The following is a 19,277-nucleotide window of genomic DNA, read 5'->3' as shown; positions in this document are numbered from 1 at the left end:
CTCACTAACTAGCGTTAAGGTGGTTACACCTTGCTAAAAGTCTTCTAGCTGCACCAAAAGTATAATCCCTATAAAGAGCTACAGGTTTGTATTGTTAGGAAAAAACAAATTAGTTTCAAATTTGTCATTTTTCCCGCACTCCCCAAGAGAGATTATTTCACCAAACGTTTAACTGGGCTCCACAAGGCACTAGAAGAGTTGGAAGACCCAGGCTTACATGGCTGAGGAATATGAAGTGTGAAGTAGGATATGATAAATGGAGAAGTATTGATTTAAAAGCTTAAGATAGAGACGATTTTTGAAATCTAACAGAGGCCCATTGCGTCAATAGGCGTAGGAGGAGATGAAGATGATGATACAAACCTGAGTCATTTACCAAAGGTCCCATCTCAACCACCAGGCAAGTCTTTTACAAGGTGAATGTTGTGAGGAGATGCAATGAGCAACCTCCTGATTGCTCCTGCTCCTAGCGAATGTGTTGCGTTTTCCCAGTACAAAGCATAACACATTCAACCAAAATTTTGAATGGCCGGTCGTAGAGAACATGAGTAGTGATAACCCCACATAAGTGACTCAGGTTTGCATAGCTAGGAGAAATGCAAATTATATGAAATCTCTAGTATTTGGAGTGGAGACGTTCTCTCCCCACCCCAAAGGTTCGAGAAATAGGGCTAGCATGTAGCTTTCCCCCTTTATGAATGGATTTTCCGCCTTCCATATTTATTTATTATAAGTATTGGTTTGCAAGGCTTTTATTCAGTGACTTAACCCATGAGATCTACTACAATGTAGTGCTAACCTAGTTATGACCCCTGACCCTGGAGTCATGGAAGGGTTGACAATATATGTTGATAGTTCAGGGAAAGGGTAGTCGTCTGAGTTTTTATGAAAGTTTCAATTGTAGTTTTCTCCAAAATTTTTCTCTTTCTATTAGGGGACTTGTAAGGCTCACATTAAGATAGATTACCCTTTTCCTACCTTGGTAAAGCATAGGTTTAAGTATGTACTGGGTAGTTTGGGCAAAAGAGTATAATTCCCTTCCCTTACCATAAATTCGTCATTTTTGGGCTCAGCCATGTCGTCCAGATGGAAGGTTCCTTTAGGCAGCTTTCTAAGGGATATTTGACTACAGTGATACTCCCAGAGAATTGACCACAGGTCTCCAGAATTCTAACTCCTGGCGCAAGTATCCTTAGATTAACTCTTAAGGGTATCGCATAATATTAAGGGACGTATTTCTTGATACGACACATGGCAATCTTCACCCCGAATAGCGTTTTCACTCTGAGGGGGAAGAGTGGCGAATTTGAAGGGGAGCCGTAATCAAGGTTACCTGGTGGATCCCCTCCCGGTACCACGCCGGCGAACTATTCCTTTTCTAGTAGCTAATTAAGCACGGTGTATCTCCCAACCGCTCTCGGTTTTGTTACTATTTCAATTATTATTATTGTGCAATCTCCAGCATCTTCATCCTCTGGAAAGTTGAGTATTTAATCTTTCCTATGTATAAATATTGGCTCCCTTCTCACAGTTAAATTAGCATAATTTAGATGTGTTTAGTGGTGCAGAGCCATCACGGGAGACGGCCATTTTGGATTGCTATTGTACACCATAAATGCTTTATTTATTTAGTAGTACGACATCCCAGGTAATTAGCTTTAAGGAATTATAGCTATTTAGGCAAATTATACTAGTGAAGATAAGATTACACATGTAATATTTCCTCTTCTGTTAAACGTTTCGATCGTATACGATAGGGCCTAGATGACGTAACGTAACCGAAACCCAGACTCGAGTTAGGCTAGCCTAATGCATTTTAGTATACGTTAGTAACGTTATCCCTGTTTATACTCTTGTATCGTTTTATTAATTCGATCGAAGATAGCACATCTCCTAGAATTACCAACATAATTCGATACTCGCCTCTTTTTGAGAATTAAGGATAAACCCTTGCTTCCCTCTGAGTGCCGCCTTTAGGCGACAACCCTATCCTTGGTCTTGCCGTAGAGTAGTGTACTCTGGCTTGACTGGGATAGTGTTTCTGTCGTTCCTCTTTGCCGGTGAGTATCCTGGCTTTGAATTACAACAGTAACTCGGAGTATTCAGTCTTGTTGCCAGCAACTCTACCGATGGGTTATTAGTCATTCCCCTGCCGGTTTCACAGTTGCCGGCATAGGAAGTCCGGCTTCCCTAGTCCACAACCGAAAGTGGTAGTACAGTTGCCGCCACCTTCTCCCTTGTGGTCTAGAAGACATGTCTTATATCCGGCAATGTCTTAGGCTGAGGAATCGTTATTCTTCTGACACCCAAGATGGCGGCGGCATAGGAAACTTGTTTCCTTGTTTTGCGGCTGACAGTGGGAGGCAGACGTGCCGCCTTCTTTCTATGCAAAATATAAGACCCTTTCCCTTCCCCTTCTGTCCTTTAGTGGCGGCCTAGCCGTCACATCTGTGGCAGGTATTCTACAATCTCCCCACTTGCCGGGCTGATTACGATGCCGGCCGGGCTCCTACAGGCGGCTAGATTGACGCTTCGACCTTTCCCTAATGGAAGCAAGGCTCCGGGAAAGGTTGTGCCGGCCGTGACGGCTGCCACTGGGAGACCCATTATAACTCTTGGACTGCCATCCACAAACCCTGTAACCGGCAGTGCAGCCGGCAACAGAATTTGTGGCTGGATGGAAGCTAGAATGAATACATTCTTTCCCCTTCCATTTGAATCCTCATTTTGGTAAGAGGGCAGTAGAGACAGTAGTCCCTTCATCCCCTGTTATTGTATTAAACTGTAATAATTTGGTAGCCCTTCTCTCCATGCTTTCTCTCTCTCTGTTGGCTAGTGCCGCCAGGTACTAACCTAGCCAGCAGCATGCATGCTGGATCGGTGCTGCCAGGTACTAGCCTAGCCGGCAACATGCTGGCTGAACTACAGTATAAGACTATACAGTAGCCAGTATTCCTGCAGTATAGAAATACGGTAGTTAGAAAACTACAGTATATAATATACTGTACAGTAGTATGATTTTCCAACATATTCTGTGTCCTTTCACAGTCCATTGTTGAGACCACTAAGCAAATATTGAAGTGAAGTATTCCTTCAACATTCTGATGTATCCTAGATCATCAGAACATAAAATCTTTACCCTACTGTATTAATATTCACTTGTGGGAGTGTTAGTGGTAGTATACACTGACTCCAGCTCTACGTACGAGAGCTATTCTATTCTATATTTCCCTAATAAGGAAACTTTAGAATATTAATATTGAGGGAGGTCACAGCAATTGCCTGGACAGGAAGCACAGATATGTCTCTTTCCTATTTCCTTTCTAGCTTACTATCCTAAGCTATAATTATAATAGTAATGATTACTATTTACTACATGTGTATAATTATCAGTATGATAATCACCCCATACTCATTTCACCCTTCCCTTCCTTACAGGAGGAGGGCAGAGTGAAGTGTGCAGACCTGTCCTGCAGCCACAAAAGTAGGACCTTTTATGGCCACAAGATGTGCGGGTCTCATGCTCCCCGCTGCATCGTATTTGGATCCCTGAGGTACTGGAACCCGTATTGTTAGCATATATTATTTCAATAATATAAACAACCTAATACTCATTCACCCTTCTCTCCTTTACAGGAGGAGGGCCTTAGGCCCCTGCCACATCGTATCTGGATCCCTGAGGTTCTGGGACCCGAAAAGTCACCCCAATCACTTGACCTTGCTGACCGATGGCTTTATAAAGACATCCCTGACACTATAGAGTCAAGGGATACAACAAGGGAAACCCAGCAAAGGTGAGTATGAGGCTTGCAGAAGAACTTTCAGGGACCTTACCTACCGAACAAATTTTGAATTGCCTACTGTTCTCTTAGGCTCAATTGAATACGTTTGTGCCTCAGGCACAGGTCCAGCCCCCCTCTATCCAACGGACGGTGGACACGGATATCAATAGGCACTACAAGGTGTGGACATCCACCATGACCGGATGCCATAGGCGTCCATTGACACCAGACAGGACCTACTGCAAGAAGGCCTTGTATAAGCAGTGGTTCAACCACCCATGGAGGAAGAAGGATCCGTTTCGACAATGACTGAGGTACTTCACCTCACTGTGCCGGCATATTAACTTATGCCGTCAACCTCTTCAACCCCAACTCCCCAACTGGCTAGACAGTTCGGCAGGAACGAAACGCTCCTAGAGTCGATCCAGCAGATACTGACACTGTTCCGGAGGGAACGAGAGGAGAATAAGCAAAATCTCAAAGAGAAGAAAAGAGAGGTACAGGGAAGGAAACGCCCTGGTGCTTCCAGGGGCTCTGCTCAGCCCCTTGAAATATCTGATCTCCCTCACTGTTCCGAACCAGTCCCTGGGAGTAGATGGAACACATGCCCAAATTGAATAGGAAGCTTTATATTTCCTAGAAGTTGGGGCCCAATCCCCTTGAAGAGCTTCAATTCTTGCCCAGCTTCAGCGTACCCAGATTGCTTCGTGAGACTACGAGATGAACCTACATCCCGAGAAGAGGCTATACCGAAGGAAGTCATTTTCCTCGAACATGACAAGGCTTGAGCCATCCTCACCAAGACCCAGAAAGGGGCCGGATATAACTCAAAAGTCTCAGCAGTAAACGAGAAGCATCCAACTGTCATTGCTCCTTCCTCATGAGCCTTCCTCCCTTTCGGGGAAGGCCCTAGACTGTGTTGGAAGAGCAGGCGAAGAGGGCAAACCCTGCCCAATCCTAGAGAAAGGTCTCTAGCTATGCCCACCTGCGAGGAGAAGTGGAAAGAAGTACATCCAACCTTCGTCTCGAAGTTGGATCTGGAGATAGCAGGTCAGCAGTTGAACGAGAACCAAACCATCCCTTGAGAAGGGAACAGGACACGAAAGATAAGCTTATCGCCTCCCTGTCTCGTCAGAGCCGCTTAAGAAATGTGTGCAGGCTTTTAGTAATGCCCCACCCTTGTGATGGATTTTTAGGTTTTTTTCCCAGGTCAATAAAGGACCGGTAGAGACCAGGCGTTTGCCGCATCAACGGTGAAACACGAACCCAGAAAATCGATTTCATCTTGTATCTGGGGCATAGACCCTTTCCCATAGGAAATGGTTCAAGAGGTCATTACCAAAACCACCACGGAGAATGGGAACCTGCTCCAAAAGTGGGGCATATTCTCAAAGAGGAAATCATCATTAGAACTGCACAATTTCCAACCGTGACCATGACCACGGTGCCTCAAATGGTAGCCCAGCCGCAAACCACCTTCCAGATGGTCCCTCAACAGCTGGTAGCCAGTCACCTGCGTTTAATCCAGGCTTTGAAAGGTACTCAACCACCTTTTGGCCCTACAAAGGTAAGGGCCCAAAAAGAGGATCCTCCGGAAACCCCCCAAGAGAGGAGGAGTACGCGGTCACGGAAACAAGTTCTCAGGAACCTCTAAATATTGAGAGGTTCCAGGTAGGAGGTAGACTTTTTCCATATTTGGGATCATTGGACCTTCGATCCCTGGTCCACAGCCAAGTTATGAATGGACTTGGTTGGAAATGGAACAAAATTCCACCCCACTTTTCCAAAAGTCTTCCAACACTCTAGGAGATATTTGAATGTTGTTACTCTTCTTAAAATATTTTATTTTCCTTTTTTTTTTCTTTCCTCACTGGGCTATTTTCCCTGTTGGAGCCCCTGGGCTTAATGCATCCTGCTTTTCCAACTAGGGTTGTAGCTTAGCAAGTAATGATAATAATAATGTGATGTAAAAAAACCTGTACATATCCAGTATGCTGATAGTGATTTTAGTATAAAATGTGGTACGAAGATTACGCTACCCCACGCAACAAACAGTCAACGGCTCAAAGAGTTGTATCGTGCTCACTTACTGCTTAGAACTTTGCACCTAAATGGTTAGTGGTGCTGTGCTGATAATTTTTCTTTTGATTTCTATTGTGTTAGTGTATCCATTGTGTAATGCTGTAATGTTGTTATATTAATTACTGCAGAAGATTCTTGGGCCGGTAAACCTGTATGTACACTCCTGTTGCCTATCCCCTTTGATTAGCTTTAGTTTCTTTCCCATTGGCAAAAGTGGCATCATAGAATTGCATGCTAAATGGAGTACTAATATTACCTATTGCAGGTAAACACAGCGAGCCACAGTCCTTTGTGACTGTGACCTCAGTCCCCATATCTGTGGTCTTGCTGCTTCCCTTGTGACAGTGTCCTCAATGTTGTAGTTCCTGCCAGAGCACTCTGTGTGGTTTCTGCCCTTTTGGGAGCTTCATCATTGATGGTCACTTCGATCCCGACTTCTCTGCTTGCATAGGCTCTGGAGAAAGCTGGTAAGCTTGAGGGTATACTCGGGCACGCTATTCTATCTAATTTCTTTTTCTTGTTTTGTTAAAGTTTTTATAGTTTATATAGGAAATATTTATTTTAATGTTGTTGCTATTCTTAAAATATTTTGTTTTTCCTTTTTTCCTTTCCTTACTGATCTATTTTCCCTGTTGGGGCCCCTGGGCTTATAGCATCCTGTTTTTCCAACTAGGGTTGTAGCTTAGCAAATAATGATAATATAAATAATAATTCCACTACCTCTTCCAGCTCTTTAATTCTGATTTAAAGGATTCTTTTAAGAAGTCGGAGAAACTTAAAGACCAGTCATAGTCCCAAGAATAAGGCTGTTGGCGACACCACCTATCTTTTGGGGGTGGGTGTGGGAGGTGGACAACACCTGACTGCTTTCTTAGCCAGGTATACTGCCCTGTATGTACCTGTGTCAACCTTTTGTCGGCCATGTGTTGAAAGATAGGGAGCCACTCTTCACCTTTTTTACCTGGATGTTGGACTACAGCTGTTCCTTCTCTGAACGGGGTACTGCAGTAACTAGGTTTAGAAGATGGCACATCTTGAGGTCGTGCATTCACGCAGCAGATGGCCTGTGATTGGGGGGTCACTGCTCCATGCTCTAGGTCGATTCTCCCTCTCCTCGATCGTAAGAGGGAAGAGGATGGGGTACTTCTACTGTCTCTACCTTGATCGGTGTGATAGATCTTTACTAGTGGGCTGATATGACTTAGGTCCCCAATTACGTTGCAGGTTCTGTTCTTTGGTCAGAACGCTCATTTTCACACTTTTGGAGTATATCTTTGGACAAGCCTGCCAGACCATCTCACGTGTGAAGTAAGTGTGCTTGGGGATTTTTCACCGCAGATCCAGTACCAATAGAAGCAGAGAACTCTTGAGATGGAATGTTCCTCTATGGATGTTCTTGCACTTCTTGAGTGGAATGAACTAGGCAAGGCAACCTTGGCATTTTAGGCTGGATGTCGGTCATTGATTGCAATTTGGTGGCCCTCAAGAGTTGAGACCTTTTCTACAGCTGCAATAGGAATTTTACCAGTTGGTCCTAGATTGAGTTAACAAGATAGTCAGATTTGTAGATCTGAAAGTTGCTTTTGATCGGTCAAACAAGATCTTTTCACAGCCACTCTGAGGCAGTGAATGTTATGTGTGGTAGTCTGCTGCAATATCACCTCGTCAGAGACCCATTGATAACGCTGCTTCTCAATCATTTCTGAATTAATTTACTGGAAGATTTGACAAATACTCATTTTAAGATATTGTACGCAAGAGTTATGAATTAAGTCTAGTGCATAATAAGACCTTTCTGAATGTAAAAGAAAGTCCTCATGGAGTTTCCTGGCTAAAATTTCATTTTATAATAGGGCACTAATAGTTTTATGAATGTAACAGTCCCTGTTTCCACTACCAGTTTGTTATCCATCTACCATAGGGAGAGAGAAAGAGGAATAATGATTTTAGATATTTTTTGTTGGACAATACATTGTGCTTAATTCTGATTTAGTAATTACTTTTATTGGTATGATTTATTTTGGAAAATAGGTTGCTCTAGTGAATCATGATATTTTAATTATAAAATAAATTTTTGAATATACTTACCCGGTGAATATATAATAGCTGCAACTCTGCGGCTCGACAGAAAACACACTCAAAAAACTCGCGAGCGATCGCTATGAAGGTTGCGGGTGTGCCCACCAGCACCAACTGTCGGCCAGATACCACTCTTGCATGTAAACAAACCCTTCAATTCTTCTCGTCCCGCTGCGTCTCTATTGGGGAGGAAGGGAGGGTCATTTAATTTATATATTCACCGGGTAAGTATATTCAAAAATTTATTTTATAATTAAAATATCATTTTTAAATATTTAACTTAGCCGGTGAATATATAATAGCTGATTCACACCCAAGGCGGTGGGTAGAGACCAGAGTTAATTAAGTTTACAGCGTATAAGCTAAGAGTTTTTTCATTTTGACAGTTATCAATATAACAAAACCAAAATATATAGGTACCTGGTAAGGAAGTTGACTTAGACGATTACTCTGCCTTGTAAGTCTGTCTTCCTCACGGAGCCCAGCGATCCTCTTAGGATGCTGAAAGACTCCCAGGAGCTGAAGTATCAAGGGTTGCAACCCATACAACAGGACCTCATCAAACCCCTAATCTGGGCGCTCTCAAGAAATGACTTTGACCACCCGCCAAATCAACCAGGATGCGAAAGGCTTCTTAGCCTTCCGAACAACCCATAAAACAATATTAAAAACATTTCAAGAGACAGATTAAAAGGATATTGGAATTAGGGAAGTGTAGCGGTAGAACCCTCACCCACTACTGCACTCGCTGCAACGAATGGACCCAGTGTGTAGCAGTCCTCGTAAAGAGTCTGGACATCTTTAAAGTAAAATGACGCGAACACTGACTTGCTTCTCCAAAAAGTCGCGTCCATAATACTTTGCAGAGATTTATTTTGCTTGAAGGCCACGGAGGTTGCTATATCTCTAACTTCGTGCGTCTTAACCTTAAGCAAACATCGGTCTTTCTCATTCAATTGAGAATGAGCTTCTCGTATTAAAAAAATCTGATAGAATATGACAAAGCATTCTTTGACATAGGCAATGAAGGTTTCTTAACTGAGCACCATAATGCCTCAGATTTCCCTCGTAATGACTTAGTACGAGCTAAATCGAACTTAAGAGCTCTAACAGGACATAATACTCTTTCCAGTTCGTTGCCTACGATCTCTGATAAGCAAGGAATATCAAAAGATTTAGGCCAAGGACGAGAAGGCAGTTCATTTTTGGCCAGGAAACCAAGTTGAAGTGAACAAGTGGCTTTTTTCTGTAGAAAAGCCGATGTTCTTACTGAAGGCATGAAGTTCACTGACCCTTTTAGCCGAAGTCAAGCACACTAGGAAAAGTGTCTTGAGGGTGAGATCCTTCAGGGAGGCTGAATGTAATGGCTCAAACCTGTCTGACATGAGGAACCTTAGGACCACGTCTAAGTTCCATCCAGGAGTTGCCAAACGACGTTCCTTAGAGGTCTCGAAAGACTTAAGGAGATCTTAGAGATCTTTATTGTTGGAAAGATCTAAGCCTCTATGTCGAAAGACCGAAGCCAACATGCTCCTGTAGCCCTTAATCGTGGGAGCTGAAAGGGAGTGAACCTTTCTCAGATGTAAAAGAAAATCTGCGATTTGGGCTACAGAGGTACTGGACGAGAGGTACTGGACGAGGACACAGATGCTGACTTGCACCAGTCTCGAAAGACTTCCCACTTCGACTGGTGTACTCTAATGGTAGAAGCTCTCCTAGCTCTTGCAATCGCACTGGCTGCCTCCTTCGAAAAGCCTCTAGCTCTTGAGAGTCTTTCGATAGTCTGAAGGAAGTCAGACGAAGAGCGGGGAGGCTTTGATGGACATTCTTTACGTGGGGCTGACGTAACAGATCTACCGTTAGAGGAAGACTTCTTGGAAAGTCTACCAGCCATTGAAGTACCTCGGTGCACCACTCTCTCGCGGGCCAGAGGGTAGCAACCAACGTCAACCTTGTCCCTTCGTGAGAGGCGAACTTCTGCAGTACCTTGTTGACTATCTTGAATGGTGGGAATGCATATAAGTCCAGAAAAGACCAATCCAGTAGAAACGCGTCTATGTAGATTGCTTCTGTATCTAGGACTGGAGAGCAATAGATTGGTAACCTTTTGGTCAACGAGGAGGCAAAGAGGTCTATGGTGGGTTGACCCCAAGTAGCCCAAAGACTCTTGCCCACGTCCTTGTGGAGGGTCCATTCCGTGGGTATCACCTGACCCCTCCGACTGAGACAGTCTGCCAAGACGTTCAAGTCCCCCTGGATGAATCTCGTCAACAGGGAGATGCCTCGAATTCTTGACCATAAGAGAAGGTCCCTTGCGATCTCGAGCAGCGTGAAGGAGTGTGTGCCTCCTTGCTTGGAGATGTACGCCAAAGTTGTGGTATTGTCTGAGTTGCCTCTACCACTAAGTTTCGAAGAAGCTTTCTAATATCATCAAGGCCAAGTGGACTACTAATAGCTCCTTGCCGTTGATGTGCATGCTCTTCTGACTTGAGGTCCACAGACCCGAGCATTCCCGACCGTCCAGGGTCGCACCCCAACCCAAATCCGACGCGTCTGAGGACAACACGTGGTTTGGGTTCTTGACTGCTAGGGATAGTCCCTCTCTCAGACTGATATTGCTGTCCCACCATTTCAGGCATGCCTTTACTGGTTCGGAGACTGGGAATGATACCGTCTCTAATGTCTTGTCCTAGTTCCAGTGAGAGGCTAGATGGAACCGGAGAGGCAGAAGGTGTAGTCTCCCTAGTGAGACAAACTGCTCCAGGGATGAGAGAGTCCCTACGAGACTGTTCCAACTCCTGACTGAATAAACGTTTCGTTTCAGCATTAGTTGGACTTCGAGCAGGGCTTGACTGCGAATCTCCATCCCCAAATATAGAATAATCTGGGATGGGATCAGTTGGGACTTTTAGGTTGACCAAAAGTCCCAACTCCCTGGCCAGACTCAACGTCCAATGTAGATCCTCCAGACAGCGAAGACTGGACGATGCTCTGAGAAGCCAGTCGTCCAAGTACAGGGAGGCTCGGATCCCCGATAGATGGAGGGATTTTGCCACATTCCTCATGAGCCTCGTAAACACGAGAGGCGCAGGACTGAGGCCAAAGCACAGGGCTCGAAACTGGTACCCCACATTCCTGTAAACAAACCTCAGAAACGGTTGGGAATCCGGGTGTATAGGAATGTGGAAGTATGCCTCCTGAAGGTCGAGAGAGACCATCCAGTCGCCTTCCATAAATGCTGTCAAGACAGCCTGGTAGACTTCATCGTGAAGTTTGTCTTGACAATGAACACATTGAGCGCACTTGCCTCTTACGTACTCCTGCAGTGAACATGGCTGCCAAATCATTGGAGCCATCCCTGAGGGACTTGTTCCTGCAGAGAACGTGGCTGTCAGATCATTGGAGCCATCCCTGAAAGCCTTGTTTATGCATGACATAATTGAACAGCAAAACTTCAAAGGCTCGAAAATAGCTGTGAATTCGACCTGTAAAATCTTGGAGCGTCTCATGGCCAGGCGCCAGGGAGAGTCTATGAGGTTTGAGAAGTCTATCTGGGCAGAGGCAGGAACTCCCAAGCCGAGAACTTCTCTCGTGTCATATCAGACTCTCGCTCTATAAGCCAGTTTAAAAGAAGGGAAAGCAAAGGCTGTCTCCCCCAAACTCCTCCTGGTGATAAACTAGTCGCCTAGCAAACGTAAAGCTCTCTTAGAAGAGCGAGAGAGCACTAGCTTAAAAACAACGGCTTCGAAGTAGCTAGGCCTAGTGTAAGCTCTGACGTTTAGGCGAACGAGGAGCAGCAGTTACAAAAAGATCCGGAAAAAGATCCTTAAAAATCAGTATGATTTATTTAAAGTCCATAGAGGGCTAAGCAGCTTTAGGCTCCTCTCCGTCTGACAGAGTCCTCAAGGGAATATCAGTAGGAGGGGGAACAGCAACTTCCTCATCTGAAGGAACCTTGTCCGATAATAGCCGAGTCTCAAGCAAGGGAGAGACCTACCGTGGTGGCAATGCTTTACAAGCAGAGTCCACATGCACTGGTGCATTAGTAGCGGACCAGGACGCAACGTCATGTAACTGCTTGACAGTCTGTGAACTGTCAACAACAACAGGTGCGTGAGGACGCTCAGCGTCCACTCGAGACTGCTTTGACCGCCTAGACTGAGCAGTCAAAACAACTCTAGAATGCGGAGGTTGACGCTCAGCGTCAAAATAAGTCAACTCCGATTGTTGGCGAACGTCCTGAACGTCAACAGGAGCATCAGCAAGTGGCCTAACGTCCAAATGTGGCTGAAAAACCACACGAGACCGCATCGAGTGTGGTTCTAAACAACCTGACTGACGTGACTTGGCTACGCCAACGTCAACAGGACGCACAAAGAAACGTTAGGGTGGCTGAAGGCCAGGATCTCGATGAGATAAACGGCTAGGCTCAACGGACTTATCGGCAGAATAGTCTTCCATAAGGGAGGCAAGCTTATTCTGCATGTCTTGCCGTACAACCCATTTAGGATCAACGGGAATGGTTGCGGTAAGAGACGAGGGTAACGTCTGTGACCGCAAAACCTTGCCTACAAAAAGACTCTCGGAGTCTGTGTTACGCTTTTGTTAGGCGGCGAGCAGTCTTCCGATGACTGCATAGGGTCAGAGCTGTCCTAATAGTTAAAACCAGGACGCTGGACCTGTCCTGAAAGGACTGACTTTCGCTTAAAGGGCCTCGAAACCTTGTTCCACGGTTTCTTATGCGAAAAGCCTTCGGATGACGAGGAGAAAATCGTCTCTCTCGCCTTATGGTAGGGGTGATCTTGGTAAGATACACCTGATACCATAGAGGGAACGTCTGTTCGCTGATCAAGGCCTCTCGAACCCATAAGTCGTACGACATTACTTCTCCCCTGGGCTTGGGAGCTTGCAAGAGGTCCCGGACTAGGCGAACGACAGGCACGAACAGACGAACCCTCGGTCGCAACACTGATAACACTTTGCGCAATATCACTTTATCCCTACGATTTTCTGTTTTGCACTTATTTCACTGAAATCGAATTTTTTAACAATTCACATTAGGTATGAATAAAACTGATTTCTACCTGAAGCACGCAATTCTACCCTCATCAAAAGGTTGTAATTGCGAAATCAGTCGTATAATGTAAGCACATTAATACCAGCAAAAAACAGTAAACATATTTTAAGATAAAAAAATCAGTGGCTGGGGAAGAGACTAAACACTAGTTCATTCAAAACTACGTTTTCAATCTCTCACCGTACAGTGCCTTGGGACGAGAAATAAAAACTAAAAACGTTTTATCCTTTCTCCCCGTACAGAGACTAGGGACGAGAGTAACTCGAGAACAACGTTACTTGCTTGGGACGAGATAAAGATCGGAACGTTCTCTCTCCCTCTCCGTCTCTATCTCTCTCTCTCTCTTGATTTCGCACCTAAGAGAAGAGCCCACTTACCTTTCGTCAATAAACAGGTTATTTGCCCAAAGGAAAAAACTGAAAGGTTTTTCAATTAAAAGTTCCTTTAAAATAGTCTTTAAAACATTTAAGCTTTGAAAGAAAAAAGAACAAAACGTCAGAATCGATTTACTCTTTCTGCAAAGTGAAACCGTGATACTCTCTCTCTCTATCGTAACGATAGAGCGCAAACTGCGTAGCATAAATAAACTAAACGTTAGTTCATCTTTGAAACAGTACGAAGACTATTCAAAGAAAAAAACTATCATAAAATATTTACTAAAAATATTTCATTTAATAAGTTTTAAATCATTAGCTCTGTAAAAGTTATTTACGATTGAAAAGGGCTCAACGTTGTTTAACTTCGGTTTCCAAGTTAGGACCGCCTACTCTCAGGAAAGGTCGCATATAAACAAATCATTAAAATTTATTTTGATGTTTATTATAAATGGAAAGCTAATCGAAGAGGCCTATTAAAGGCGGTTGAGATATAAAATATATAGAGGAAAATCTATGTTTAATTTATAACGTGATAAGATAATTGCTAAAAGCCTAAAACACACTTCCGTCTAAGGGAAGGGTCGGCCATTTAAAAGTCAAAGAAAGTCCATACTCTCTCTCTTGTCATCAAAAATTAAATCTATCCAAAAACGAGTTCAAGATTTAAGATGAAGATAAAACACCTGCACTGCGAAAGCTCAAAACAAAATGAAGTACTTCACCAAATATGTTGAGAAAACTCCAGGTTCTACAGCGAGTATTGATACGTATTGTCGTCAACGTCGACAGAGAAGAATTGAAGGGTTTGTTTACATGCAAGAGTGGTATCTGGCCGACAGTTGGCGCTGGTGGGCACACCCGCAACCTTCATAGCGATCGCTCGCGAGTTTTTTGAGTGTGTTTTCTGTCGAGCCGCAGAGTTGCAGCTATTATATATTCACCGGCTAAGTTAAATATTTAAAATTGATTAATAATTATGCTACTATTTATCACATTTAAAGTCATGTTCCATTATTTGTCTATTTTTAGCTTGAATTGTAAATAACATACAGGTAGTCATTGACTTGCAACTGAGATAAGGACCGAGAGATGCATTGTCTGTCGATCTGGACACATGTCAAACTTAAAAAGTGAAGTTTCCGTAGATTTAGATTTATTATCCTGTGTCATGATTCGGTGAAAGGGAAAGTAAGAGAAACTGGTAATTTAAAGGAGGAGTGGAAGTTAAAAGAAAATTTTGTTGGGATTGCAAGTGATTTGTGTAACAAGAAGTTTGTTGGAGGCAGCATGAGGAAGGGCAGTGAATGGTGGAATGAAGGAGTGAAGGTAAAAGTGGAAGAGAAAAAGAGGGCTTTTGAAGAATGGATGCAGAGTAATAGTGTAGAGAAGTATGAAAAATATAGAGAGAAAAATGTGGAAGTAAAGCGCAAGGTAAGTGAGGCAAAAAGGGCAGCTGACCTGAGGTAGGGTCAGGGATTGGGTCATTCATATGAAGAGAATAAGAAGTTTTGGAAAGAAGTGAAGAAAGTAAGGGAGGTTGGTTCAAGAATTGAAGAGACAGTGAAAGATGGAAATGGAAGGTTGTTAAAAAGGAGAGGAGGCAAGGAAAAGGTGGGCGGAATGTTTTTAAAGTTTACTAAATGTTGAGGATAATAGGGAGGCAGATATAATTGCTGTTGCAGGTGTTGAGGTGCCGGTGATGGGAGATGAGAATGAGAGAGAGAGATTACAAGAGAGGAAGTGAGGACAGCACTAGACTAGATGAAACGAGAGTAGGAAAAGCATCTGGTATGGATGGTGTGAGTGCTGAGATACTTGAATGGTTGGTGAGATTGTTTAATATGGATTTTGTGTTGTCAATGGTACCAGTAGATTGGGTTTGTGCGTGTATTGTACCACTATATAAGGGTAAGGGAGATGTGCATGAGTGTTGTAATTCAAGGGGTATTAGTTTGTTGTGTGTAGTTGGAAAAATGTATGGTAGAGTACTGATTAATAGGATTAAGGATAAAACAGAGAATGCAATCTTAGAAGTACAGGGTGGTTTTAGAAGAGGTAGAGGTTGTATGAATCAGATTTTTACAGTTAGGCAGATATGCGAAAAATATTTAGCAAAAGGTAAGGAGGTGTATGTTGCGTTTATGGATCTGGAGAAAGCGTATGATAGAGTTGATAGGAAAGCAATGTGGAATGTGATGAGGTTATATGGATTAGGTGGAAGCTGGTTGCAAGCAGTGAAAAGTTTTTACAAAGGTAGTAAAGCATGTGTTAAGATAGGAAATGAAGTGAGCGATTGGTTTCCGGGGAGAGTGGGGCTGAGACAGGGATGTGTAATGTCGCTGTGGTTGTTTAACTTGTATGTTGATGGAGTGGTGAGAGAGGTGAATGCTCGTGTGCTGGGACGAGGATTGAAACTGGTAGACGAGAATGACCATGAGTGGGAGGTAAATCAGTTGTTGTTTGCGGATGATACTGTACTAGTTGCGGACGCAGAAGAGAAGCTTGGCCGATTAGTGACAGATTTTAAAAGGGTGAGTGAAAGAAGGAAGTTGAGAGTTAATGTGGATAAGAGTAAGTTATGAGATGTATGAGAAGGGAAGGTGGTGCGAGGTTGAATGTCATGTTGAATGGAGAGTTACTTGAGGTGGTGGATCAATTTAAGTACTTGGGGTCTGTTGTTGCAGCAAATGGTGGAGTGGAAGCAGATGTACGTCAGAGAGTGAATGAAGGATGCAAAGTGTTGGGGGCAGTTAAGGGAGTAGTAAACAATAGAGGGTTGGGCATGAATGTAAAGAGAGTTCTGTATGAGAAAGTGATTGTACCAACTGTGATGTATGGATTGGAGTTGTGGGGAATGAAAGTGACGGAGAGACAGAAATTGAATGTTTGAGATGAAGTGTCTAAGGAGTATGGCTGGTGTATCTCGAGTAAATAGGGTTAGGAACGAAGTAGTGAGGGTGAGAACGGGTGTAAGAAATGAATTAGCAGCTAGAGTGGATATGAATGTGTTGAGGTGGTTTGGCCATGTTGAGAGAATGGAAAATGGTTGTCTGCTAAAGAAGGTGATGAATGCAAGAGTTGATGGGAGAAGTACAAGAGGAAGGCCAAGGTTTGGGTGGGTGGATGGATGGAGTGAAGGAAGCTCTGGGTGATAGCAGGATAGATGTGAGAGAGGCAAGAGAGCGTGCTAGAAATAGGAATGAATGGCGAGCGATTGTGACATAGTTCCGGTAGGCCCTGCTGCTTCCTCCGGTGCCTTGGTTGACCGCGGAGGCAGCAGCAGTAGGGGATTTAGCGTCATGAAGATTCATCTGTGGTGGATAACGGGGTAGGGTGGGCTGTGGCACCTTAGCAGTACCAGCCAAACTCGGTTGAGTCCCTGTCAGGCTGGGAGGAACGTAGAGAGGAGAGGTCCCCCTTTTTTTTTTTCATTTGTTTGATCTTGGCTACCCCCCAAAATTGTGGGAAATGCCTTGGTATATGTATGTATGATTCGGTAATTATCTAAGTCATATTTTATCCATATTTTCTTACTATATATCATTATTTCATTTTCTTCTTTTATAAAATATCATGTGCTTTATTAAAGCATTTTTGTTATCTATTTTTCAATTTAAAAAGCATTTTAACAATCAACAGTTACACTTCTTTTTTTTACTGTTAGTTGCGATCAGCTCATCTCAAGGTCCTGCTACCATATCGAGAAATACGCACATATGAAAAGATTAACAAGGCATATCATTTCTATAATTTCTTAACTTATTCATATCTTCACGAAGAATATGACATCAGTACCAATATGTTACAGGATATCATAGTTTGTTTATAGCCATTATTATTAGTTATCATACAAATACGTTCAGTGGGTGTGTATACGGGCAATTCATTTATAAGCTTCATATAGTATTCAATTTTTATTTCATTATTAAGCCTTCATATTTCATTAGACATTATTGTGTTTGTTTGTAGTTTATTAACGCATGTTCGTATTTATATTTTTCAATTTCTGGAATATTTCAATATGTTATAGGATCACAGTTTCCAGACCATAGTTACTTTATAGCCCATATTATTAGTTTTCATATGAATACGTTCATTCTCTCTCTTGCATTTTGATTTTTAATTCACCATTAAATTTCATATTTCTTTAGACATTATTAGAAATGCTTTGTATCATTACTCGGTGTTTCGATTAGGGGAACACTAATATTACTGTATTTGGTAATGCATTGAAAAGAAATCACTTGATGTGCCACTCGCCTTCCGCCAAAAATATGACGCCACCAGACTTTTTTTTTCTTTTTTACTTAAATTAACGCCAAGTACTGTAGTACTATTTTCATAACGACTGATACCACTGAAACACTTGATATTGTTACTCGATGTATTAGTAATAGGAATGATAAGATTACGCGGTAACACACTGAAAGGAAATCATTTGTTTTGGTAGTGCGCCTTCCACTAGAAATATGACGTCACAGGATGTGATGTGAACTCGACAATCAATGACTTCCGTAATATGTAAAATTCATTCATTTTTTCTTGCAAGAAATGGAATAAAATACTAACTTACCAAGAAAAGAATTTCATTTTTACAGTATAATGTAAAAGAAAATATATTATTTCTAAGAAAATATTTGTCCTATTAGTGTACTTTCATCCGATAAATATCAATCTATTATCAGAGATGAAATAAAACTAGTGTAGAGTCAAATTTATGCTAAGAAGTATTCATAACAACCGATAAAGACCCGCGAAATACGTTTTATCGTTACTTAATATCTTGATAATGGGAATACTAGTACTAATCATTAGTCTATTGGAAGGAAAACACTTTATTGCCTGTTCGCTTTCCGCCAGAAATATGACATCACCAGGCATATGCTAATAATTCAACAGATCTTAAAACTTTTCATAATGTATTTTTTTTATGAAACTGGATACTTTATATTATCAATTACATAAAATACTAACTTACCAAGATAATACAAGAAAATAGATTATTTCCAAGGAACTATTTGTCCTAGTTGTGTACTATTTCCGACATACTTGCGACGTCTTCAGTGAAAAAAATGTGGTCGTAAAGTTCACCAGTCGGAAGTCGCATAGGTTGTAATTCAACGACTACCTGTAATTGTTTTGTGTTGTTGGAAACGGCTGTAAAGCTAGTACCAATTGACTGTTAGCTATTACAGCACATGGCTCGTCCAAAATATATTTGCTCATAAAAATGTCAATGTCTCATTGATTATCATAAGTTTTAGGCTTGATCTTGTCATACTTTTTAAAGATTTTGCTGTTTTATCACTTTCATATTAGGAGAGATCAGGCAATTCTACTGTAAAAATAATGGGCAATTTTGTGTTGAAAACCTAATTTCCCTATGAAAATATTACAATGCTTTTTCTTTGTTCTGATTTTTGTTGCCTACAATGTCTTCTGGTGTAATGAGCCTTTTCAGAGAGTATTACTCTTATCATCTGAAAAAGTAGTTCCATTAAAATCACAAATTTTTAAGTAATTTGTATTTTTCCTAACATACTTACCTAGAACTACTTTCTTAGGAGTTACTGGTAACTCTTCCCAACCGACCAGAATTTTGTGTAGTTTACTCTATTCCCATTTTCTATGGGTGACCTCAGGCGGAGTGATACGCGCCCTGAGGCGACCCGGGGTCAGAGAGCGTGCTAGTTCAGGTTGTGCTCCTCAGTAAGTTTCGTAGCCAAAAAGGGTTCTCCTCAACCCTGCAAGACCCTCGGGGAAGGATGGGCGGGCCATAACCCGAAAGTAGTTCTAGGTAAGTATGTTAGGAAAAATACAAATTACTTAAAAATTTGTGATTTGTTCCAACACAGAGTACTTACCTAGAACTACTTTCTT

At 42.4% G+C, this 19,277-nt stretch overlaps 1 protein-coding gene across 1 annotated transcript in view; it reads left to right on the top strand.

Annotated features, from left to right (window-relative positions):
- The first annotated feature begins 4,759 nt into the window (after positions 1 to 4,759).
- LOC137627178 (microtubule-associated protein futsch-like) overlaps positions 4,760 to 19,277 on the top strand; it is a 176,376-nt gene continuing 161,858 nt past the window's right edge. The window contains 1 exon segment of the mRNA XM_068358255.1: positions 4,760 to 4,832. Coding sequence (XP_068214356.1) covers positions 4,760 to 4,832 — 73 coding nt within the window.

Source organism: Palaemon carinicauda, chromosome 35 (assembly GCF_036898095.1).
Source record: "Palaemon carinicauda isolate YSFRI2023 chromosome 35, ASM3689809v2, whole genome shotgun sequence".
Classification (NCBI taxonomy): Eukaryota; Metazoa; Arthropoda; class Malacostraca; order Decapoda; family Palaemonidae; genus Palaemon; species Palaemon carinicauda.
The sequence above is the reverse complement of the archived record's forward strand: the minus strand, read 5'-3'. Positions and strand labels throughout refer to the sequence as shown.